This window comes from Lithobates pipiens, unplaced genomic scaffold, assembly GCF_037356315.1.
Source record: "Lithobates pipiens isolate NorthernLeopardFrog02 unplaced genomic scaffold, aLitPip1_a1.2 Scaffold_13, whole genome shotgun sequence".
Taxonomy (NCBI): domain Eukaryota; kingdom Metazoa; phylum Chordata; class Amphibia; order Anura; family Ranidae; genus Lithobates; species Lithobates pipiens.
The window spans coordinates 359,320,159-359,345,134 of NW_027507718.1; the positions used below are offsets into that span (position 1 = coordinate 359,320,159).

General features: G+C 42.6%; 1 protein-coding gene across 2 annotated transcripts in view; it reads left to right on the forward strand.

Moving 5' to 3' along the window:
- Positions 1-24,976, forward strand: part of KLHL2 (kelch like family member 2) — a 200,445-nt gene that overhangs the window by 55,547 nt on the left and 119,922 nt on the right. Inside the window, exons 1-2 of one of the 2 annotated variants that reach the window (XM_077477162.1) lie at positions 9,875-9,996; positions 12,822-12,928. In XM_077477162.1, the coding sequence (XP_077333288.1) occupies positions 12,827-12,928 (102 nt within the window). In that variant the 5' untranslated portion in view covers positions 9,875-9,996; positions 12,822-12,826. Of the gene's footprint in view, positions 1-9,874; positions 9,997-12,821; positions 12,929-24,976 lie in introns of those variants that run through there. The other variant, XM_077477161.1, reaches the window with a different exon arrangement.

Consider the following 24,976-nt stretch of genomic DNA (forward strand, 5'->3'; position numbering starts at 1 on the left):
GCTAGCTATTTGTAAAATAACTGTGTGAACCTGGTATAGCTGCTAACACACACCCTTATCTGCAGTTTCTGGATAAAAGGAAGGTTGTTCATTTTGTATTACTTCCCAAATTATACATTTATTTTTCAGCTGTGCTTGCCTAAGCACCCAGATCCCCAACCCTCTCAGGCGCTTCGGAGACGACATGCTTAAAGTACTTGTAAAGGCAAACTTTTTATTTTTTTAAAATAAACCTGTTATGCTAACCTGCTCTGTGCAGTGGTTTTGCGCAGAGCCCATCCTCCTCTTCTTAGGTCCCCTGGCAAGTGCTGCCATAGCAAGCCCATACAACACACAAAGGGCGGCTTGGCCCTGCCCCCCCCCCCAATTCCCGCCTCATTGGCTGTGATTGACAGCAACAGAAGTCAATGGCTTCCACTGCTGTGTCTGAGCTGAGAAGAGTTTTTGCTTTCATGCACATCCGAGATCGAGCTCAGGTAAGTATTTGGAAGGGCTGAGAAGGGGAGCTGCATTTAGAAAGGGGTTTTTTTTTTTTTTTTTTATTTTTTTTTTTTTTTACCTTTAATGCACTTTAAGAGGAGATATCATTACAATATATTGATATATTGTAGGTGATTTTAGTAACTGTAATAATGTCCCTGAAAAGGAAATGCGGCCACGATTCTGGGTTAGAACAGTTTAACCTTAAGCCTTGTACACGTGATCGGATTTTCGCCAGGGAATTGTGTGATGACAGACTGTTTGCTTAAAATCCGACCGTTATTACGCTGCATCAGACCATTGTTGTCCAACTTTTGGCCAACAAACGTTGGGTGGCATTCTAGTAAATTTTTGACGGACAACGGTCTGTTGTCAGATTTTCGTATCGTGTGTACACAAGTCCGTCACACAAGGCCAAAGTACAAACACGCATGCTTGGGAATGAATGCTCACCAAATACAACATTAGCAGAAGGTGCCCAAAGGGTGGTGCTCAAGAGCTGAAATTCCATGTAGTATGTCACTACGTTTGTGTTTGTTGGCCGAAAAGTGTGTGCCGTTAGTATGCAAGACAAAATCCAGGCGCACGCCCTTCAGACAAAAGTCTGACACTTTGCTGAAAATCTGATTGTGTGTACGAGGCTTTAGATTGTGGAAAGGGTTCTTTACTGTAAGAGCAGTAAAATTTGTAGAACTCCCTTCCTCGGGAAGTGGTGCTAGCTAAGGCTGGGTTCACACCGCTGCGGCAGCGAGAACCGGATGTGATTCGCACCGCACTGCAGTGCAAATCACATCCGATCTCTGTGCGATGCGAGTTCAGCCATACAGATAGTATGGCTGAATTCACATCGCAAACTCACACGGGACCCTTTTTTTGGTCCGCAGCAGAATCGGATCGCATGGATGTTCACACCATGCGATCCGATTCTTGTCCGAGTTTGCAGATTGCACTGCGATATGCGGACTGATCTGGGGGTGTCATTAACATTTCACTGACACTCCCAGCAGTCTGCATAGGGCAGTGTGAACTGCCGGCGGGAGGCATGCGATGCGGGAGAACGCAGCGGATTTGCGGCGTTCCCGCATCGCTCTGGTGTGAACCTAGCCTAAAGAGTGTAGACAACTTCAAAACATGTTTTGGTTGCCTTCTTCAGGAAATGGAATATACAGGGCTATGGGAATATAATTGGAGAATAAACATTTACAGAAGCGTAGGTTGAACTGAATGGTCCAGGTTTTTTTTTTTTTTTTTTATATCCTATCTCATTCCAGAAAGGTTTCACAGTTACCATTTTAACCTGACCAGGGTGCCCACGCCACATGGTGGTGTGCAGCTCATTCTTGACCTAAGGTGCCAAGTTCCTACATGTTCAAATGTTGCATATGAAGTCTGTGAGGTCAGTAGTTGCTTCCCTCCATCTTGAAGATTTCCTTGCTTTGGTGGACATAAAGCATGCCTATCCTCACATCCCTATATTTCTGCTCAATTCGTTATTACCCGTGCTTTGCTATGGGGGAACAATATTTTCAGTTTGTGGCTCTGACCTGTGGCCTAGCCATGGCACCACGAGTGTTCACAATTTTGGCCCATTTTGGGTTACCTCGTCCTGGTACAAGTTTTTCTTTCCCAGGAAAAGCTTTGGACCATTCAGTCCAAGGTGCTGGAGTTGAGGTCCTTGGAACACCCTCTGTTTGCTTTTGCATGAGGGTGCTAGGGCTGTTTGTAAACGCCTACAGGACCTCCTTCAATACTGTTGCAACTCCTGACAGTTTGGGACAGAAGAGCTTTGTCCTAAGGCTCGGTTCACACAGCGGGCTGCACGACTTGCAGCGCCGCGACCTGCACACTATCAGCGGCGACTTGCAAAACGACTTCTGTATAGAAGTCAATGCAAGTCGCCCGAAGTCGCCGCAAAAGTAGTACAGGAACCTTTTTTCTAAGTCGGAGCGACTTGAGTCGCTCCTATTAGAACGGTTCCGTAGTACAGAACGGAGCACGACTTGTCAGGCGGCGAAGTCGCCTGGACAAGTCGCCCCTGTGTGAACCGAGCCTTAGATTTCCCCATGCTTCTAAACGCCCAAACTAGGCTATTTTTGGAATAGTGACGACTTTTTTTTTTTTTTTTTTTTCTCTCTCTCAACCTTATAAACTATGTAAGCTGTAAAACAATGAAGGTCTGTGCTTTAAAGTACATCTATCATGAAATGTTTAAAGCGGCTCCTATTGTATCCTCCTTTTGAAAAGTGTTAGTTGACTTGCTGCATCTTTCTTCAGTACTAATGGATCAAAGATATAAAACAAGCATGCTGTAAATACGTATCCCAATTCCTTATTTCTCTTTTTACTTGTTCCCGGCCAGTGGCTAACAACTAATATTTCCAACACGATGACCATGGATCTGACCTTCTCAAAGGAAAGGTCAGCAATAATCAGGCTGCTTTCTGTAGTTGCGGGTGTACTTTAATGTGACAAGCAGGAGTAGCTATATACATATTGTATTTTTGTTTATGATTCTTGTAGGTTTTGCTAAGTGACTTGTATTGTTCTCAATAATCTGCTCCCTAATCTCTGTCACGCGTGCTTGCTTTCATATCTGTTTTGCTTTAGAATGGGTTACTAGTTTTCCGATGCGAGTTGGACGCTGAATATTTATTGGGGGTTGTCATGAATGTTAGTGGGTGATGAATTGTGATTAGTTTAGGCACACTGCTTCTTGTGACGCACACACAGGTTCCGTTGCCCTAGTCACGTTCTGCATGATGCTTATAGAACATAATGAGCTGTGTACTGATGTCACAGTAGTGTTTATAGGTCTGAAACTGTTCAGCAAGCTTTTAATCGTTTTGTGACAGCTGGAAAAGGCAGACACCTAAAATCTGATCATGTATTTACACAGACACTTGTCCATCTGTTGTCACTTTACTTCCTTCAAGTCATTTGCTTTCTTGCATCGTGATATTTTACTGTCTCCCTAGCAACATCGTATGAACGTCTGGTTAAAAATATTAATAAGCAGGTGGAAGCATTACTTAGCCTGTGTCTAGGATAACTGGATTTTCAGTCTTTGTATTATAAGTTGCCTTTACATTAGTGAGCCTAACTAGCAGCATGTGACACACGAGCCTATGAATGCCTTCCAGGTAATTCTTGGGGTATCTTCCATTAGGAGCTTGGTACCTGTGTATCTGCGCACCTGCTGCACAATACATTACAGAGTTGTACGCTGCCAATAGTCAGTTTGAAGTTTTTTTACACTTCCTGACTACCTATCAGTATGTACACACAGCCTAATGCCTTGTACACACAGTCGGAAATTCCAATGGAAAAGGTCAGATCGGATTTATAAAATCCGATCCTGTGTGGGCTCTATTGGACTTTCAGTCGGAAATTCCGCCAGGAAAAATTTGAGAGCAGGATCTCAAATTTTCAGACAAAAAAAATCCTATCGGACTTTTTCCGATCGTTTGTAGAGAATTCTGATCGGACAAATTGCCACACATGCTCAGATCAAATTACGAGACCAAAGCTATTGGCTACTAGCCTCAACGTAGTCCCGTCGTAACAAACGAACATCATCACGTTCCGAACGATCGGATTTTCAACTTTGTCCGACCGTGGGTATGCAATGCCGGTTTAGGACAAAATCTGCTGGAAAAAAATTGATGAATTTTGTGTACAAGGTATTAATGTTGCCTTGCATTATGGCGGGGCATAAATGACACTGGCTGCAGAATTCAGCAGCTGTTAACATTACGCAACCTGCTCCATTCACTCCTATTGAAATGCACCATAAACATGCATGTGGCATTTACAGCATATTGTGCAGTTGAAAAATTTCAAAAGCAACCATTTCCTATTTTATTTTGTAAAAAGAATCTCGCAGGGTGTTTGAGGAGCATTGCTTGATTGTGCAACGAGTCTTGAAATGCAAAGAACGTTCAAGGCCGCTTTAAAAATCAATGTGTATAGAACTTAAATAAAAACACTAAAATGTTTGTTAGCTTAACTACTCAATGTCCCCACATCATTGCCAATTGCTTGCGGCACACTCTCTCCTTCTCTCCTTGCTGCTTGAACAAGTTTATACATGTTTAAATGTTCCATATGTAATCTGTAAGGTCAGTAGTTGCTTCCCTCCCTCTTGGAGATTTCCTGGCCTTGGTGGACATTAAGGATGCCTAACCTCACTTTATTTCTGCTTCATCCGTGTTACCTGCGCTTTACTGTGGGGGAACAACATTTTCAGTTCGTGGCTCTGACCTGTGGCTTAGCCATGGTATCACGAATGTTCACAATTTTGGCCCATTTTGGGGTATCTGGATGATTACTCCTGCGGGATTGATCGAGAGACCGCTTCAAGGCCAACGTACAGCAGACAGTGCAAGTTCTGCAGGACTTTGGCTTGGTCTTCAGTCTTAAGTTGATTCTAGAGCCTCTGCATCAACTGTAATATGTGGGCCCTGTCCTGGTACAAATTTTCCTTTTCCAGGAAAAGCTTCGGACTCCTCAGTCCAAGGTGCTGGAGTTGAGTTCCTTGGAACAACCCTCCATTAGCTTTTACATGAGGGTGTTAGGTTTAATAGTAAACACCATTAGGACCTCCTTTCAAGACTGTTGCAATTTAGTATTCTGACCGTTTGCGACAGAAGGACTTTGTCCCTTTGTTTGCCCCCATGTTTCTAAACACCCAAACTAGGTTCTTTTTGGAATAGTGACTATCCAGTCCAGTCCTGGAAGCACAACCACCACCCGACCACCCCACCCCCCTTCTAGCTTAATTCTGATATTGTGTTCTGACAAAACTGAGGCAATGTTGGGAGGGGTTATGTTGGGTGGTGTCAAGCCTTGCTATTTGCTGGTGACCAATAACCTGGTCTTGAAATGAACTCTCTTGTGTCGAACTCTCCTGTGAATATACTCCAAAAAAAGGGGTTTTACCCTATGTTTAGAATGAGTATTGCATGCTGGCTATAATCATGTGCAGTGCTCTATGTACACTACAAATCCCATAGTCTATAGTCAACCAAGAAAGGGTAGCTGTTCCCATTCGAGAGCAATTGATTGGCCCGTGTGCACTGGAGTCAGTCCAACAAAAGCCAGAACTGCTGGCTTCTGTCAAAGGGGTATGACCGATAAAGGGATGCTGATTGGCTCCCCACCAGCGCTCTCAGGCAATGGCAAAAATCGCTGACCAGAGTGTTGTTGACTAGAGCTGTCAGTTTTCTGTCGTTCAACCCGCTGGGTTGAATGGAAATGAACTAGTAGTATGTACGAGGCTTTTACATGCAATTTAAACATGTATTTTGTATATAAGTAGCACAGAGAGTGCTTTAGGGTTGCCTGATGCATAGATTTGCCTTGTAAGAAGGAGCAGTAAAGTACAACCATGTTGTTATAACTGCAGGGCAGGAAGCAGGGACTGCATATGTAATGAGCTAATAAGTCTGTCCTCCTGTACATATTTAATTTAAAAATCATACATTTTTAATTCAATTTTTAAAACCTACACACATTGAGAAGAGTATTCGTATCTTACTGAAATTGTACTCTCATTTCCTCCCGATAGTTCATTTACCCAGCTTTTGTCTTTCGGGAAATGGAGGTGTATAGTATGGGATTCAATGTTGTTGTTTAAAACCCAGAGGAGCATTTCCCTTCTTTTGTGTTGTTTTCCAAGTCTTGGTTGTTGGAATCCTTCGAGGGCAGCTGTTTGTCTTTTAGTAGTTTGCCAGAGAAAACTGCAGTGTAATTTTACCCAGGTGCATGAGCACATAATTACTTTCGGAACACTATCGGAAATACTATCTATGATTTTCCACAGCATGTAAATGTGTGGTGAAGGGTGAATGGTCTTTAACCTCAGGGTTTATGAACTTTTCTGCTTCATCGTATACTTCATTGGTTCCTACATTTTTGCAGGCTATACACAAGCATTTTCTACAAAATAACCAATGTCCAATGCACTGTAAGTGAATTCTTTGTACATACAGATATGACGTTAGGTATTTGAAAGGAACCACCCATTAAAAGTCTTTGGGCTTAATGCAGTGAAGGCAAATTGCTGCAGGTATGAAGTGCAGGCGCCTGAAAGTCATTTTTTTATTTTTACCCAGCTTTCCCAGTTAATATCTAGGGCTGCCCTGGAGGAACCCTTGAAATGCTGTTCAGGTTTTGGGGAACTCATGCTCTAACCAATTCCTTGATGACCCATGGGAAGAATGCCCCTTTACAGTGGTGGTCAAAATGCCACTCTCTTAGCCTAGGTTCACATATGTGCGGGTCGGGAACGTGTGATTAAACCATTTTCATTCCTGACCTGCAGACGTGCGGAGGTACCCCATGCACAATGCGGTTCCGTGTGGCTGTGTTTTTAAAAAAGGGTCAGGGACTTCTTGGCCTACTGTGCCTGCGCAAACTCGCACACGACCTACACAAGTGTGAACCTACTCTTATTTTTATTTTTTTTCTTAGTTCAACCAGAGGGTTTAAATTCCCCCATTCACACTGAATGCGTGAATGGGGGAAATTATTTCATCCCGTTGAGCTATTGTATTCTGCAGGTGGGTAGTATTCCCAGAATACAGTGATCAGTGTTGCTCGCTGCACTTGATTGATCATGAAAAACCTGATACAGGGACCAAGCCTAATACATATTAATGAAAATCAGACAACAATCATTTTATTTTTTTTGAATATTCATACTATGTTGAAAACAAGCGTGCCAAATATTGGTACAAGAATTCTTCAAGATAGGAAAACTTTCACTTATGTAGCTATGTTCCAGCATGGAGTCAGAAGTGATCCGTGTGACCCTTCAAATCACAGTAACAATCATATTATTAATGACTGTAATCGTGACCCTTTATTTGCAGTCAAAAAGATAATCTACGGTATTATTATTATAGTCAATTGTATACTGCTTTTAACTTATCACTATCACAGACATTTCAGTTTACATCTCCTTAAAAAGTGTTATCCTATATATGATCTTTCTTTCATGTTTATGAAAATAATTTTCATTGCCTTCATACTTTATTTCCGATTACGCATCGCCCTGCTCATTCGATTCTATATTTTTTTAAAAAATTTTTTGAGGATGGATACTGTACTAATTATACTAAAATAGTTCTGGTCACAAGAAATTTTCCAACATTTCCCTTAGGAAATTTCCGTCTGAACAGTCGACATTGACTCTTGAAAGCTGTATACTAATGGACAGAATATTGAACGATTGTTTCAAATACAGATATTTTTGTCCTATTTTTCTAATAATGTGTACTAGGGTTATAAATCAATTTCTTTTGTTTGTTAAAAAAAAGTAAAAAAATAAATAAATAAACCCCTTTAAAGTGATAGTAAACAAAATCTTTATCTCCAAAAATAATCCATAAACATTCACTACTCGTGTCCCCATCGTCTGTTTCTCATAAAATCGTTCTTTACTGTGTTTGTTTTTCTGATTTCTAGTAACGTCTTCCATGAGCCCCCGAAATCTCTCCTTTTCACTTTCACCTCCCTTTGTTTAGAAGGAGCCGTGCATGTTAGTTACGATCATATGCACTGCTCTGTGCGCACTACATATTACATCGTCCCTAGTTCATCAAGAGAGGGTGTCTGCATTCCTACATGCAGTAGGACCATGTAGAACAAACGTAGCCAACGGAAAGTCAGATCACAGCAGCAAATGGGATTTGGAGACGTGGGGAGCAATAGAAAATACTTTTCTGAATACATTCTTGAAAATATTTTTTTCTTAAAGCAGAGTTTTTAGCCTCACTTTAACCCAAAGACAAAAATTTTATATTTTTTAGTTTACCAGTTCTTAGACTAAAAAAACAAACAAACAATTGTAACAATCCCATCTAAGAATTTCCAGGAAGTACAACTACCTGTTGATGTGCCAGAAATGTCTTATCACGTCCTGTGAGCTAAACCGAAAGATAACACAATCTTCTTTCCAGGTTATTTTGTGTAAACAGCTCATTTTCTTAAGCTGGCCATAGATGGATCTAATCTCAGCCAGTTCAACAGGGGCCTGCGGAGATTCTGACCCATCTATGGACAGGTTGATTGTACCCAAATTGATCCATCGATTGACTTGGGTAACAGCCTGTGGGATTTTTTTACTTGCGATTACTGCCAGTGGCTTTAACCGCTACCATTATTCGGTGTGTTCTGCCAGTCGGGAGGGCTCCCCATTAGCAGAACACAATAGAGCTGCGGGAGGGATTCCCCTATCGACTGATAGTGTTGATGTGGGAATTGAGTGAGGAAAGAAAATCAAATCATTTATGGCTTGCCTTACCCCATCTAAGTGCCAACAAGACTGGGAGTGATCCTAACAATAATTGCCACCATGTGTCTTAACAGAAACACACACCGTTCAGTGTTGTTCAAGTTCTTTCTTCCCTTTAGAAAATGGTTATTTCACTGAGGGATGTAATTTAGCTGATCTACTTTATGTACTTTAATGATTCAACTGTCTATATATTAGTCGTACTCGCCATTAAATACACTCCTGAAAAGGTGAACGCTGCTGATTAAACTCGTAGAGAGAAACTTTTGGTCTAAAAAATATTCTGCATACAGTAATTAACATGTCACGGAAAGCTCCCAAAGCATACTTGCAATTGGGAGTGTCCAATCATGTGGCCACATAATCATGTGACAGCCAATCACAGCGATCACATGATTGGAATGCCCACCTCCACCTCCCAGCATTTAGATTCTCTTGGGCTGCATTCACACTACGTTTTGAATCGCGGGCAGATTTTCCACGGATCTGCCCGCCATTTGACATGACGAGGTGTGAAGGACAAACCGCAGTACTCGCATTTGAAATGCCATTTGTTTGACACCTCATATTGTGGTGTGGGTCTGCCACAATTGTTGCGCGATAAATTGTGCTGCAATCGGAGCAACCTGCACTGCGGGATGCATATCGCCCCAAAGTAGCGCCGGAACTATTTTTGGGCGACATGCAGCACATTTTATCGTGCGACGATCGCGGCAGACCCACACCGTGATTTGAGGCGTCATTCAAATGAATGGCATCTCGAATGCGAGTCTTGTGTTTTGTCATTCACACCTCAGTGCTGTCAATTCGTGGGTAGATCTGCGGCAAAAATGCCTGCGATTCAAAGCGCTGTAGTGTGAATGTAGCCTCAAAGAGCCAGAGGTGGCGGCAGGAATGGGTTAAAGGTTGTGATGAACTCTGACTATTGTAAACAATTGAATATGTACAGTTTGAATAGATGCACTAGCTGCAATTATTGTTTTTAATTTTGTCATGTATAATTGTTCAATTTTAACAGATTCTTCTTTTTGTACTAATCATTGAATATACAGTAACGAAAAATCTCCAGTAGTAAATAATGTCTGTTTTTCTGTTCAGGTGAGATGAGTGAAAGCCGAGCAAAGAGGGTCCGCATAAAAGAAGTGGATGGATGGACCTTGAAATTACTTGTTGATTATGTTTACACTGCAGAAATTAAAGTCACAGAGGAGAATGTGCAGGTAATGTTACTGAAAGTAAAAGGGACCAGCTTGTGTCTGACCACTTTTTCTTTGTATTATTTCTAACCGCAGCAGCCATTTTCCCCTATCAGTACGGAGCGCTTTTTTTTTTTTTTTTTTTTTCCTTTTGCTAAAATGTAAATTACAGTATCTCCTGACTACAAGAATTTATACATAACGTATCTGAGTGTTAAAGATAAATGTTCACCCTGCAGTTTACGGGAGCTTGTTTTCACTTTTGCTACTTCATAAATGTATTTGTGTAAATCAGGGGTCTACCAGCTTTTCAGTACGAGTGCCACATTGTGATTTATTTCTTAAATATTTGCAAGGCAAAAAAAATAAAAAATCTGTTTTATAAAGAGTGCCGCCTTTACATCCGGCAGTGCCCATCCCAGTCCCAGCCTTTATATCCGGCGGTGCCCATCCCAGTCCCAGCCTTTACATCCAGCGGTGCCCATCCCAGTCTTTACATCCGGCGGTGCCCATCCCAGTCCCAGCCTTTGCATCCGGCGGTGCCCAGCCCAGTCCCAGCCTTTGCATCTGGCGGTACGCCCAGCCCAGTCCCAGCCTTTGCATCTGGCGGTACGCCCAGCCCAGTCCCAGCCTTTGCATCTGGCGGTACGCCCAGCCCAGTCCCAGCCTTTGCATCTGGCGGTACGCCCAGCCCAGTCCCAGCCTTTGCATCTGGCGGTACGCCCATCCCTGTCCCAGCCTTTGCATCTGGCGGTACGCCCATCCCAGTCCCAGCCTTTGCATCTGGCGGTACGCCCATCCCAGTCCCAGCCTTTGCATCTGGCGGTACGCCCATCCCAGTCCCAGCCTTTGCATCTGGCGGTACGCCCATCCCAGTCCCAGCCTTTGCATCTGGCGGTACGCCCATCCCAGTCCCAGCCTTTGCATCTGGCGGTACGCCCATCCCAGTCCCAGCCTTTGCATCTGGCGGTACGCCCATCCCAGTCCCAGCCTTTGCATCTGGCGGTACGCCTATCCCAGTCCCAGCCTTTGCATCTGGCGGTACGCCCATCCCAGTCCCAGCCTTTGCATCTGGCGGTACGCCCATCCCAGTCCCAGCCTTTGCATCTGTTGTTACGCCCATCCCAGTCCCAGCCTTTGCATCTGGCGTTACGCCCATCCCAGTCCCAGCCTTTGCATCTGGCGGTACGCCCATCCCTGTCCCAGCCTTTGCATCTGGCGGTACGCCCATCCCTGTCCCTGCCTTTGCATCTGGCGGTACGCCCATCCCTGTCCCAGCCTTTGCATCTGGCGGTACGCCCATCCCTGTCCCAGCCTTTGCATCTGGCGGTACGCCCATCCCTGTCCCAGCCTTTGCATCTGGCGGTACGCCCATCCCTGTCCCAGCCTTTGCATCTGGCGGTACGCCCATCCCTGTCCCAGCCTTTGCATCTGGCGGTACGCCCATCCCTGTCCCAGCCTTTGCATCTGGCGGTACGCCCATCCCTGTCCCAGCCTTTGCATCTGGCGGTACGCCCATCCCTGTCCCAGCCTTTGCATCTGGCGGTACGCCCATCCCTGTCCCAGCCTTTGCATCCGGCGGTGCCCATCAGAAGGACTGCAGGAGGGTCATAACTGGCTGTCTGGCAGTAGATGTGCCAGTCTCTGTATTATGATACACAGACTAATGTATCCACAGCCAGCTGAGGTATTTTCACAGACACTTGCAGCAGGCCAGATACATTATTGTAATGGGCTGGATGTGAATAGCAGTTATTAGTACAGCCATGGTGCAATTTTGCAGGCCTGCAATTGAATATGCTTACATATGTTTTGGACACTCAAGCAATAAGTGCAGATGTCATCTAAAGTAGTAGCAGTGGTAAACTCTCTTCCCCTATTTTTACCTACAGGATAGCTTATAATAAATGTTACCTCTAGGTAAAATGAAAATCTATGCCAGTGAGCAGCAGCAGCCAGTGACGTCACCGGTGCAAGTGTTCTGAAGGAACAGCATACCTGTGCCATAAGCTGTTCCTTCCGAGCTCCTTGCCAGGATAGGACTCCCACATGTATATGCATGAGTGATGCCATCGTGGCTCCCCCATTCAAGTGGCTGCAAACCCAGAAGGAAGACCTAGTGAAAATGGAACCCTCTGTAGCCGTGACAGCGCGCCGCTGGAGGGCTTAATTTTAAGGGAGAGCTCTCATAATGTTCTAGTATGCGATTGATACTAGCACATTATGAGATTACTTTGCAGGGAGATTTTTTATTTGGAAAAACGTTACTTCGCTTTAACGTGGGGGGAGGTTTGACTTTGTATTTATTTATGCCTTTTTTTTTTTTTTTTTTTTTTTTACACTTTTTCAACTCAATGGATCCAGTAAAGGAGGACTTCACAATCCAGTTCTGCAGCAACAGATCACCATTCTCCAAGCAAGCAAAGATTATACTGCTGTGATCTGTTGCTCCAGGGGGATGCAGAATACCGCTGGGTAATTTTCTTTGCTTCCCCTACAAGTCTGCCAGAGCTTACAGAGGTTCCCAATTAAGCCAAGTGAAATTCTTGTTTAGCTCTGGTGGGAAGGAGTAACGGGGCTATGGAGCACTTTTATAGAACAGGATCACAAATCCAGAAGGGTATCGATTTGTAACTACTGATGTTCTAGCACTGAGTAGACGTGAAGTTAAAATGATGGATAAACTGCAATCACAGCACTATTAATGACACCTGAAACTCTGTTATCAGTTCACCACTTGTGAAGTCTGCAGGCAGGGAAACTTGATAGAAGGTATTGGCAGTCCCTGTTGTCCTTTTTGGCACATTCCCTGTCCCTACCTTTATCTTTCGTATTTTCCCCATCTGCAGACTGAATGTGGCATGCAATTTTCTGGAAAGCTGATACTTGCAGAGTGAAGGCAGCACTGGACAGGGCAGGCCGGATGTGGGAAAGTTACATTACAGCAACATTTAAGGTACATGTTTCTGCTAAACTTTTGGGTGTTGCATAGTGTGATTTCTTGGTATCTTTTCAGACTTGGGAGCAGCTGTCCCTGCATTGGTTTTATACAGTCTGAATGAGAGGACCTTTTTATAATCTTTCTGAACAGAGGTATTAGTTGCATATAAAAGGCATTGGTTGCATAAAATACTTGTGGAAGCTATAAAACTGCACCTCTGTAAAAGTCCGTCCTCTAAGCAAAGAACGGCAACAGTGGGACATATAAGTTTTGGAGAGAGAGCAAACTTACTTGGGAGTCACCTCAGTACTTCCGAAAATGCATGCTACATAAAAGGCCCGTATATGGCAAAGCTGATTTTAATTGAATGTATCCAGCTTAAATGAACATTTTCAGCTGTACACAATAAATTATAGTGCTAGCTTTCTATGCACTACAATCTATTTTGTTAGCCAAAAAAATTGTATCACTCTAAAGCCCCATACACACTATCCGATATTCAGCTGATTTTTTTTTTCTTCAGATTTACAAAAACCATGTAGTGCAAGGGCCTGCCTGATTGCACACAAATTGAAACTCCTAAGGGTTCACCTCATATTATATGGTTTTGGTAAATCTGAAGGAAAAAATCTGCAGAAAAACAGAGTGTGTATGGGGCTTAAAGTGGTTGTAAACCCTTACAAACCACTTTGACCTACAGGTAAGCCTAGATTAAGGCTTACCTGTAGGTCCAAGAAATATCTCCTAAACCTACACGGTTTAGGAGATATTTGCCAAAAGACAGGCACCGCTGTCTACGTAGACAGCGGCACGCAGGCACACTATTGCCGTTAGCAGCATGTCGCTGCTAACGGCGATATGCCGTTAGTGGTGGCTCCCGTGTGCATGTGGAAGAAGATGGATGCTGCGGACTACAGGGGACAACGGTGACATCGCTGTCACCTGTGTCAAGTAAGTGACACATAATGGGCTACTATGCGATGCATAGTAGCCCATTATGCTTTACCTTTGCAGGGAGACAAAGAGGAAGTAAACCCATCAGGGTTTATTTCCTCTTTAAGGCTCAGTTCACACTGCCATGACTTGGGATCCTAGTTAGTCGATGAGAGCTGTCTTAATTGGCACTACTGAAGTTGCTTTGACTTTAGAAAAAATGTATGTACTACTTCAAGGCGACTTCTACAGTGCCTTGCAAAAGCATTCAACCCCCTTGGCATTTTTCGTGTCTTGTTGCCCCTCAACCTGGAATTAACATGGATTGTTTGAGGATTTGCATCATTTAGATTACAGAATATGCCCACAACTTTGAAGATCTTCTTCTTTTTTTTTTTTTTTTTTTTAATTGTGAAGAAAACAACAAATAGGACAAAATACTAGAAAAAGTCAATGTGCATAACCATTCACCCTCCCTAAAGTCAATACTTTGTAGAGCCACCTTTTGCGGCTATCACTGCTTCAAGTCGCTTTGGATAAGTCTCTATGAGCTTCCCACATATTACCACTGGGATTTTTGCCCATTCCTCCTTGCAAAACTGCTGCAACTCCTTCAAGTTGGATGGTTTGCGCTTGTGAACAGCAATATTGAAGTCTTACCACAGATTTTTCTATTGGATTGAGGTCTGGGCTTTGACTAGGCCATTCCAACACATTTACATGTTTCCCCTTAAACCACTCAAGTGTTGCTTTAGCAGTGTGTTTGGGGTCATTGTCCTGCTGGAAGGTGAACCTTCATCCTAGCCTCAAATCACACACAGAGTGGTACAGGTTTTGCTCAAGAATATCCCTGTCTTTGGCACATCCATCTTTCCATTCACTCCAGTTTCCCAGTCCTGACTGCTGAAAAACATCCCCACAGCATGATGCTGCCACCACCATATTTCACTGTGGGAATGGTGTTCTTTGGGTGATGTGATGTATTGGGTTTGCACCAGGCATAGCGTGGAACTCTACCCAGCTCCTCCAGAGTTACTTAAGGTCTCTGTGCTGCCTCTCTGATTAATGCCCTCCTTAGCCGGTCCGTGAGTTTTGGTGTGCAGCCATCTCTTGGCAGGTTTGCTGTTGTGCCATGTTCTTTCCATTTGATAGATTTGATGGTGCTCCTAGGGATCATCAAAGATTTGAATTTTTTTTTTTTTTTTTTATAACCTAACCTGACTTGTACTTCTCAACAACATTGTCCCTTTACTTGTTTGGAGAGTTGCTTGGTCTTCATGGCAGTGTTTGGTTAGTGGTGCCTCTTGCTTAGGTGTTGCAGTCTCTGCAGCCTTTCAAAAATGTGTGTGTATATGTAATGACAGATCATGTGACACTTAGATTGCACACAGGTAGACATCATTTTACTAATTATGTGACTTCTGAAGGTAATACATACGCACATGCCAATTATACGTTTTTTTTTTATTTATGAAAAATTGTTTTATGTATATATTTTTCAAATTTTTACTTCGCTACCTTAGACTATTGTGTTCTGATCCATCACATATAATTCAGATTTAAAAAAAATTTGACTTAAGTCTGTAATGTAACAAAATGGGTAAAAAGCCAAGGGGGTGAATACCTTTGCAAGGCAATGTATCTGGCTTGTACCCATAGATTTTAATGGACGTCAGATCCTCATCTATAGTGATGTGATTTGGATCTGACATTACAGGAAGATTTCCCAGGCATTCCCCCAGTCGCCAGTGAATCACCAGGAAGTTGCCTGGCAAAGTTGCACTGTAAGCTTCTACATATGATGATGATGATTAATATGGTATATTACTCTGCTACAGCTGGTCACAAATATTATCTGAGCAATGCACCAAATTTAAAAAACAGAGCTCAAAGCACATGCCCTACCAATCAGTAAAGAAACCTACCTAATATTTCTAGTAGTGCACAGTGCCTCTGTGACAAGTAGTTGTAAACTAATCCAGAAGTGCACCAGTGTTGGCACATCGAATTCAATATATACGGGAGTTGCCCATAATGCTCAGATATTGCTGGTAAAGGTACAACAAACAGTGCTTACAAATAACCTGTGTGTAATCGGATGTGCCCTGCGTGGACAGCGTATTTAGCTCTCACCTACCTCAACTCTAAAATGAAGAATACCGCAGTATTTCTTAATTAGCATGACGGTACTACTGTTTATTGGTTTGACATGTATCCAGATTATATATATATTATATTTAATCATAGGCGGGCTTCACAGTAAATGATCACTCTGGTAGCCAAGCTGAGGCTATTACATCGATGTGACCCGGAACCTGTGTACCAATCTTAGTACAGGTCCCTGGTCTCTGTGCTGGGAGCATGCTTTGCAGCATATATGTGGCTCTACAGGAAAAAAAGCCCAGTCCAGTGGGGCCTCATATATTCGTTCTGTCAGTGTGAAGGGGTTAAATAACGTGTGGTGGATGCCCTTAACCTGCCAGTGAAATAGTGTATCTGCATAATGTATAGAACCTGCTGCAGCAAAACTGAGAGCTACAAAGAGAAAATGCTGTTTACTAAGTAGATTGCTCGTATATGACAGCTTCTAACAGTTGAAACTTTAAAGAGGTTTTTAACCCACTGTAAGAACTTCCTATAATTCTGTCTGTTTCATAAGAATAGGTGCTTCTGTGTCTGTGTTTTATAAAAAAAAAATGCAGATTATACCTCATTTAAGAGTGGCACTCACGTTACCAGCCGGTTTGCTCTTCTCTCCATCTGACAGATGCAGCGGGCGGGGTAAAGATTCCCGTGCTGACATCAGTCGGGAGAGGAGAAGAGAGCTGGCTGGTCACGTGAGCGGCACTCTGAAATGAGGTATAATTGCCAATTAAAAAAAAAAAAACGGACACAGGAGCACCCATCATTAGGAAAAAAACAGGAATATTTAGGACGTTAAATTTTATTTCAGCAGCAGGAGGGGAGGGGGCGAGGAGAGATTGGATAACAGAGGCACGTAAACTGACCACTGTGTCAAGCCTCAGCAGCCATGATACTGTGGTCAGTTTATAAAGGAAAGGGTAGAAACTGGCAGGATCAGCCAGGTATTTCTGGTCATACAGGGGGCCAAATTACACAGCACATGCACTGTGCTGTATAACATGCTTTAAAGGAAAAGGATCCTTTGTTAACCTAAAAACACAAAAAAACACCACTAGTGATGAAGTCATTGCAGTGCATTCTCTCATCAAATGGCTCCCTCCAATATTTTAGCCAGGCAAACCGCGTGCTTTCAAGCTTCTTCTGCTGTGCTCTTTAGACAACCCAGAGTGCTTTGGAAAGCCTTTGTCATATGTTATAATGTTAATTTGTAAAACAATGATTGTATACTGGGGGGGGGGGACAGTTTTTTAATTACATATAACCAAAAAGTGTGAAGTTGACCCAAAATAACTATAATTTCCCTGTACAATGAACTCTTCTTTGTTGTCTGCATAGATTCAAATTTCCAGTCAGAATCATTCCAACTAGCCATCTGTTCTCTGACCCATGTTCTAGAAATTGATTATAACAAACTCCAGATCTCTGTTTTGTAAGTTGATGCTTACATAAAGCTGCTCTTGGAACATGATATTAAACACGTTCACAAACACATGTAGTCTCCGTAGCCTTAAGCTGTGTGCTTTTGCATTTGGTGAGCTGTTTTATCTAGTCCAGAGTAACTTCAATGGCAAGAGGAGCATTGTTTGTTTGAGTGAATGAGTAGAGCATCTTCTAACCGAAAGTAAAACATTCACAACACTTAAACAATTCAAATATTCAGACATGATTAAGGTACTTCTAAAACCAAGCGTCATGTAAGCTTTATTGTGTTGATGTAAAATTTAAAAAGTTCTTTTTTTTTTTCCCCAACTTGCGTTTTCAATAAGATATGCTTAATAAAGGTTATCTTGCCATGAAGGTCCTTAATTAGGCACTTATTGTTGTGGGGTGACAACTGTCTACTAATTGCATCCCTACATTGTCGCCCAGTCACACCCAAGTTGAGACTGCAAGTGGCTGCATTAACACACATTGTTCAGGCACGGTCCACATAAGCTGTGCCAGAGCAATTATGTGGTGTAGATGCTAAAGTGCAAATTGACGAAGTAGTCGAACACTGATGGAGACCAGCAACACTGGGGTAATAAGAGTGAAGAAAGTGTTCAGGAAAAAACTTGCCAATTTATAATACATGGAGTTTTAGCAAACAAAATATCACAGCTGACTGGGCTTCCATCTTCAGCCAGTATTCCTGCTGGGTTTGCGGGCTCTAACCATTTGAATGTTTGAACCATGATTATGTCACTCCTGTGCATGCACTTGGAAGTCACGACCATGGCACAGCACTCTAGATTGGTGGCACACTTAATGCACTCTCTATTTAGAGCGCAGTGCGCATGCATCAGTGACATCACAGGCTTCAGAAATTGTGAACATCTTCTAAACTGTGCACGTTTAGTAGATATTCATTGTACCTAGAGGTATGTTTTTATTATGAGCATACCTGTAGGTACACGTGACCAAGCGGTTTACTACCACTTTACTGCATTCCCTGTATTAAGGTAAAAAATGTCCTATTGGTTATATTGCTCCCCCACCTTCCTAAATACTTACCCGAGTCCCATTTTGAGCCAGGACTCGGTGAGAGCAGCGGGAGCCATTTGCTCCTCCTTATGGCTATAAAATCCCGTGAGGCGTAAGTGGGAGACGGGGCTTCGATGTGCTCTGTGTTTCATACATTCAAGAACGAGCCTGCAGTTGCGCCCCCAAAGGAAGCGGCTTACAGTGGACAGAGCAGAGGCGGAGTGTGACGGAACCGATCCCACACTCCAATTGAGTGCTTCCGTCTATATACCACTTCCTAAGTCCTGGAACACAAGTCCAATGGATCTGGCTATAGGAACCCCCAAGAACTAGATGACACCCGTCTTAGAGGACATCAGGAATGACCTTTGTTTGAGGTCTCACACAAAATATATACAGCGGGGTGACTAAAACCTAACCTAATTAGCATGAGCTAATTATCTAAAACAACGCTCAGATTAGTTGACTGAGGGATAAGACTTTTCGGCTCCTAGCTCACTAACAATTCAATTGCAGGTTAATTAGCACAAACAACAAAACAATAGGTGAAATACTCTTTAGAATCTCTGACAAGCCAGACTAGACTCATTTACATTATACAAGACAGGATGATAAGAGTTTGTGTCCCTATAGTGTGATTTAGTCTATTGCTAACATGGCATTTACATATCCAGTGTCTGTGTGTCTTGGGGGGGGGGGGGGGGGGGCACGTACCTGAATCCAAGTAACACCAGCTCAGGGGTCCCCAGGCATACAGCTCACAAAGAGCACCGTTCCCCCAAATGCGAGGGCCCATAACCACAAGGCAAGAGGCTCGCATTCAGTCCCCTCCAAGAGCCTCGGTCCCAGCTAGGTCTGTCACACGGAGCTAAGAAAATTCCCAATAAAATACATTTACATTTTTGGTTTTAACGTGACAAAATGTGGAAAATTTCAAGGGGGGTATGAATGTTTTCAAGTCACTGTACCTGAAATTGGCATCAGTGTTGGTAATGTTACTAAAACTGGTATAAATGCTTTCCTGAATGAAGTGCAGGTAGTTTTAAAGTGTATTACCCCCAGAAACTGTGGTCTAAAGTGCAACACGGCTGGCACCGCCTGAAATAAGCTCGCTTCCAGCACGCAGTCAGTCAGCCAGCTCAATCCTTCCATCAGAAGGAACATATGGCACACCTTCTGTCATAAGGACTTCCTCAGGAGATGCACACTTCGCTCTTCTCCCTGTCTTTCTCCTTCTTCCTGTAGCTCCTAAAGTGGCACCTTTTCCAGCTGCTTCATGTGATGTACCGACTCCTTCTGAAGACTGCATATCCTACTGTACATTGTGGCCAGCAAGCCTTGGTGACGCCATGTACTGGGGCACTTCTGTAATTACTGTGCTTTCTGACCTCCCTCATCTTCAGCACATTTTCTCTTGATTGAGAGCTGTCCTAAAGACAGAGTTTTACTGTTAACTTCACCGCTGAATGCATTGAATGTCTACATAAACTAGCTGGATTGCTTTTTATAGGGTGCTAGGTATTCAGGAGGTATGGTGATGCCTCCTGAATGCCTTTCCTGAATTTTTTTTCTCAGCGGAACAGGAATTTTGTATCGGAATACCACTCCACAGCCATGAACCAAGCATTTAGCTTGCAGCTGCATACATACATTTAATCAGGTCACATTTGGCAGCTGTACTGCCAAATGTGACCTAATGCCTGTTGGACACAACCTGATGTATACATTTTACCGCACCACGGCTGCCTGAATTCCAAAATTAACTTATAGTTGTGTAACCAATATTTTGTGTGGGGGTAGAGTGTTATCGATTTTCCTATCATTAGGAGGTACCATCCACTTCATAATATGTACCTTTGGGTATAATATAGACAGAGACAAACTGGTTAATATATATATATATATATATATATATATATATATATATATATATATATATATATATATATATATAATTATTATTATTAAAAATATCACAAATATGTTGAAGTTTTTCTCAAAGCCTATCCACAGATAAGTTATCTAAGATAGTATTTTACCTGGCCTATGGGGCCAATGCGTTTTCACGGTTAGTCCCACTTCATCAGGGCCTCAGATCTTATTAGAACATACTATAAGCAGGTGCGTAAATTGTTGGTGATGGAAAGCCTGCCAGGCCTGTGGGATACAAACCAAACCCTCAAAAAGGGTACTCCACATCCAAAAATCATGAATGGTAATTATCAAAAAACTCCTATCTAGAATATAATTATTCTCTTGTGTCCCAGTGGTGAAAAAGGTGGGGAGAAAATATTGGCGCTCCAATTGGGGTCCACAGTGCTATGTGTGCTGTAGCTAATTTCCCACATGTAAACAAGGCCTCAAAGTAGGGTTGTGTAAAACTAGCAAAAACACCTTGTTTGATCCTCTGGTAATTCCAAGAAACATGTAGGCTGGGACAGGGTAGGGCCATTCTGTAAACCAGTCAGTAGCTTGAACGTGCTAATAGGAGGAGAGAGAGCAGAGAGAAGATTGTGCTGCCTCTCCCTTATTGTCCCAACACAGATTGGGAACAGGTTTGTACCAAACATTTGCTGTACTGATCATGGCTGAACACAACCAATGTATATGTATGAGTAAATGTAAATGTATGAGTATCTCATCTTTGTATTTAGTGGTTTGCTTGAAGTTCAGCTTTAATGAATGTATTTTCAAGTATCCAATAAATATGCTGCGAGATTGGGAAATGTATTGCAGTTATTATGAATGAGTATTTGTAGCACATTTAAATGTCATTATGCCTTTACCATTGAGGAATGACTCAGACTAAACAGTTCAACTAGCTGAAATTATAAGCGAACTATAAAAGTCATGATATGAGTAATAAGTCTGCTATGATCAATGCCCCTGCTGGCATTTTCAAGTCATGATTTTTTTCTTCTTCCTCCTTTTCTCTCGACTCTTTGCTTTTAGGAATATTTATTGAATAATATTTAAATAGTGTGTTGTATTATAAGTAAGCGGAGTTATTAAAATACCACACAATACAGCATATTATTTCTCTGTTCTGTCATTGGTCAACTTGAAGTTCCAAAGCACCTTCCAAACCTTAGTGGTTGTGAAGCCTTCCATATAGCCAGCAAAGTGGCAAGCCTCAAATGAAACGCAGAGATTAAACATATACTCCTACATAAGTTGTACCTGTTTATCTGCAGTCTTCTCTTCTTAAGATCTGTTCAAAATCCAGAATTTATAAAGCTTGTCTGCGCTGTGAGAAAAATGGTGGCAGGAAGCTGAAATTTACACTCTGAGGAGCTCAATGAGGAGAGTTCTGAGAGCTGTTTGGATTGTATCAAATGCACTGGAAAATGTAAACACCTAAAAAGAAGTCCATGCAAAAACGCATCCGGACCACAGAGATTTTGGTGTCAGAAGGATGACAGCTGTCAGTTTGGTTACTTTAGTCAAAATAATCATTTGTAGCAGTAAATGTATTTTGAATCTTGAGGTAAACTAATCCTAATTAAAGGAAAGCACCATACATTTAAGCTATTCTTTGTCAAGTTTTTTGTGTTTTTTTTCAAATCAAAAACCTGATGAAACCAATTATTTTAAACCTATAGGTCAGTTACTTTGGGTTTTTGTGTAATTTTCTTGTGCACTTTACACTACACTACCTATGGCAGTGATAGCGAACCTCGGCACCCAAGATGTTTTGGAACTACATTTCCCCCGATGCTCACCTACACTGCGGAGGGCATGAGCATTATGGGAAACATAGTTCCAAAACCTCTGGGGAGTCGAGGTTCGCCATCACTGATCTCGGGTATCTCCAAGATATTCATATCGTAAGCTCTAACAAACAGGGCCCTCTGATTCCTCCTGTATTGTAACTGTACTGTTTGCCCTCATGTTGTAAAGCACTGCACAAACTGTTGGCACCATATACATCCTGTATAATAATAATGTGTTCACCCAGTGTTTTTGTTTGGTTCCATTTAACAAGCCTCATTCACTCTTGCAGGATAAAAGGTATCAGAGTTTTTATGACTCCCTTTGACAAAGCTCTACCGTGATGTTCTATCCACAGTGACCCAAACTAAATTGACAGGTGCCGCTCAAGGCTCCACCGGGTAGTTTTTATGTAGCAACGGCTTGGAGTGCAGACGTCCCAGCTCTAGACTTCTATGCAAAACCCTGTAAGAAGGTGTCCGACAGCCTCTGCCTGGGCTCAAACCAGGCCACACCCCCAATACATACTTCACTCCGCCCATGACTAAGCTCCGTGGGCGGAGTGAAACATGGGGCGTGACCTGGTAGGAGTCTGGGCTGAGGCTGCCCTACACCTCCTCACTGGCTTTTGCAGAGATGAGCAACTTTGAAGAATTTTCCCTTTTTTCTTTTAGATGTTCTATCCACACTTATGGCAATGCCCTATACTTGCATCTATACTATCTGCCTTACAGACGCTATTACATTAATTGCACAAAGGAAATGTCATTGACATGCTTTTAGTGTTACGAGTTGCTTAAAGTTATATTAAAGGCAATTTATTTTTAAATAAAAAAGATGCTCTACTTACCTGCTGTGTGCAACAATATTGCACAGAGCGGTTCCTTAACTCGACTTTGGCAGTCCCCTATCGGTGGTGTCTGCTCCTTCTTCCTGCAGTTGCTCCTAGACCAGTGATGGTGAACCACCCCAGATGTTTTGGAACTACATTTCCCATGATGCTCAACTATACTGCAGAGTGCATGAGCATCATGGGAAATGTAGTTCTAAAACTTTTGGGGTGCCAAGGTTTGCCATCACTGTCCTAGAGTAAGCGGTGTGCTATTGGGGGGGCGACCTGTGCGGGTGAGCTTCCAAGAAACGGGCACGTTTTTAAGTGCAACTCCAGCCACAAAATCCTTAAAGCGAATCTCCATCCTAAATTGGAACTTCCACTCAGTGGATTCCCCCCCCTCCCCCAGGTATCTGCACCCACTTCTTAGCATAGCTAGCCGCAGAATAGTCGCAGATGCCCGCCCCTCTGTTGTGTTCTGGGAAACGCACAGTTCCCAGAACACAACAGGGACCAGTGAAGACGCACTGCGCGACTCTGGGCAGTGAAACCGCAACGCTTCACTTCCTGATTTCCTGACAGAGAATGGGGGCGGGGCCAGCGGAGAGATGAGTGATTGCTTGTCATCTGCTGCCGACATCGCGTGCACCCTGGAGAGGTAAGTGTCCATTTATTAAAAGTCAGCAGCTGCAGTATTTGTAGCTGCTTTAAGTTTTAAATAGCCTAGGGAAGGGTTTCCTGGCCGTGCATTGATGTGGGATTGCTAAACGCCTCTGCTGGACAGTAGGTAGCAGCAAGTTGGCCGCCTGGCAATTTCCGGGACCAGAGTGCCATCACGCTGCCTCCGTTCTTAAGTACGAGTCGTATGCAAGTCTGAGGTTTGTAACTCGGGAACTGCTTGTATTGCATATATGAAACATAAATTATTCAAGGCAAGAACACGATCTCTTCTGTATATATATATTTTTTTTTTTCTTAGCATAAGGCCTCATGCACACTGGACGTTTTTACTGTTGCTGTTTTTGGCTTCAGATGTTTTTTTTTTTTTTTTTTTTTTTTTTTTTTTTCTTCTACAGTCAAAAACCTTTCCAGCATGTTATCCTGTGTGTCTATACACAAATAGGCTGTTATCAACTTTTTTTGGGCTGTAAAAAAACCCCCAAAGCTAGTGGGTTCTAAGAGGCGTTTTTCGCCCTAACGCTGAGAAACGCTTTAAAAACTCAGCTCACCAGCGTTTTTTAATATTTTTGATCCATTGAAAGAAAAAAAAAAAAAACATACGAAAAAACGCTATTGCAAAAATGTTGAAAAACTCACTGCAAAGCTACTGGCGTTTTTATAACATCCAGTGTGCGTGAGGACTAATGACTAGAAATGATCTCTTATACAAGAAGAAGAAGTTTAAGGTTAGAACCTATGACACTATTTATTAAAAGCCCACAGCTGTTGCGTTTCCTAATTTGTGCATCTAGTCGCCCAGCTTCTCTTTATACATGTTTACTATGATAACATGGAATCTGATGTGTTGGGAGTTGTTCTTGTTTTTAACATGGGACACTCCTGCATTCTTTGTCATGGCTGACGAATATTGTGTCCTAGATATACAGTAATCCAACCTCTCCTTGGAATAATGACTTTGATGTGACACATTACACAACTTTCTGGAATTAATAGCCATCCTTTTAAATAGGAGTGGATATGATGTTACTTGTTTTAGGATCACCTCTATGTAATTCAGGGTCTTGGGGGGTATAATGTGTTTCTTAAATCTCTGGATACGCTTAAAGCATATGTGAACCCAACATTTCATAATTCCTGCTGTACTATGTACTTGTATGAAAAAGTATCCTGTTTTCTTTGTATTGCTCATTTTATGTGAAATTGCCTCGCAATCCCTCTGCTTTCCTATTAAAAACTGATCACACCAAGCGGGAGAACACACTGTGGTCAGTTTTCTAGCTGTGCTGGGAACTCGGCCT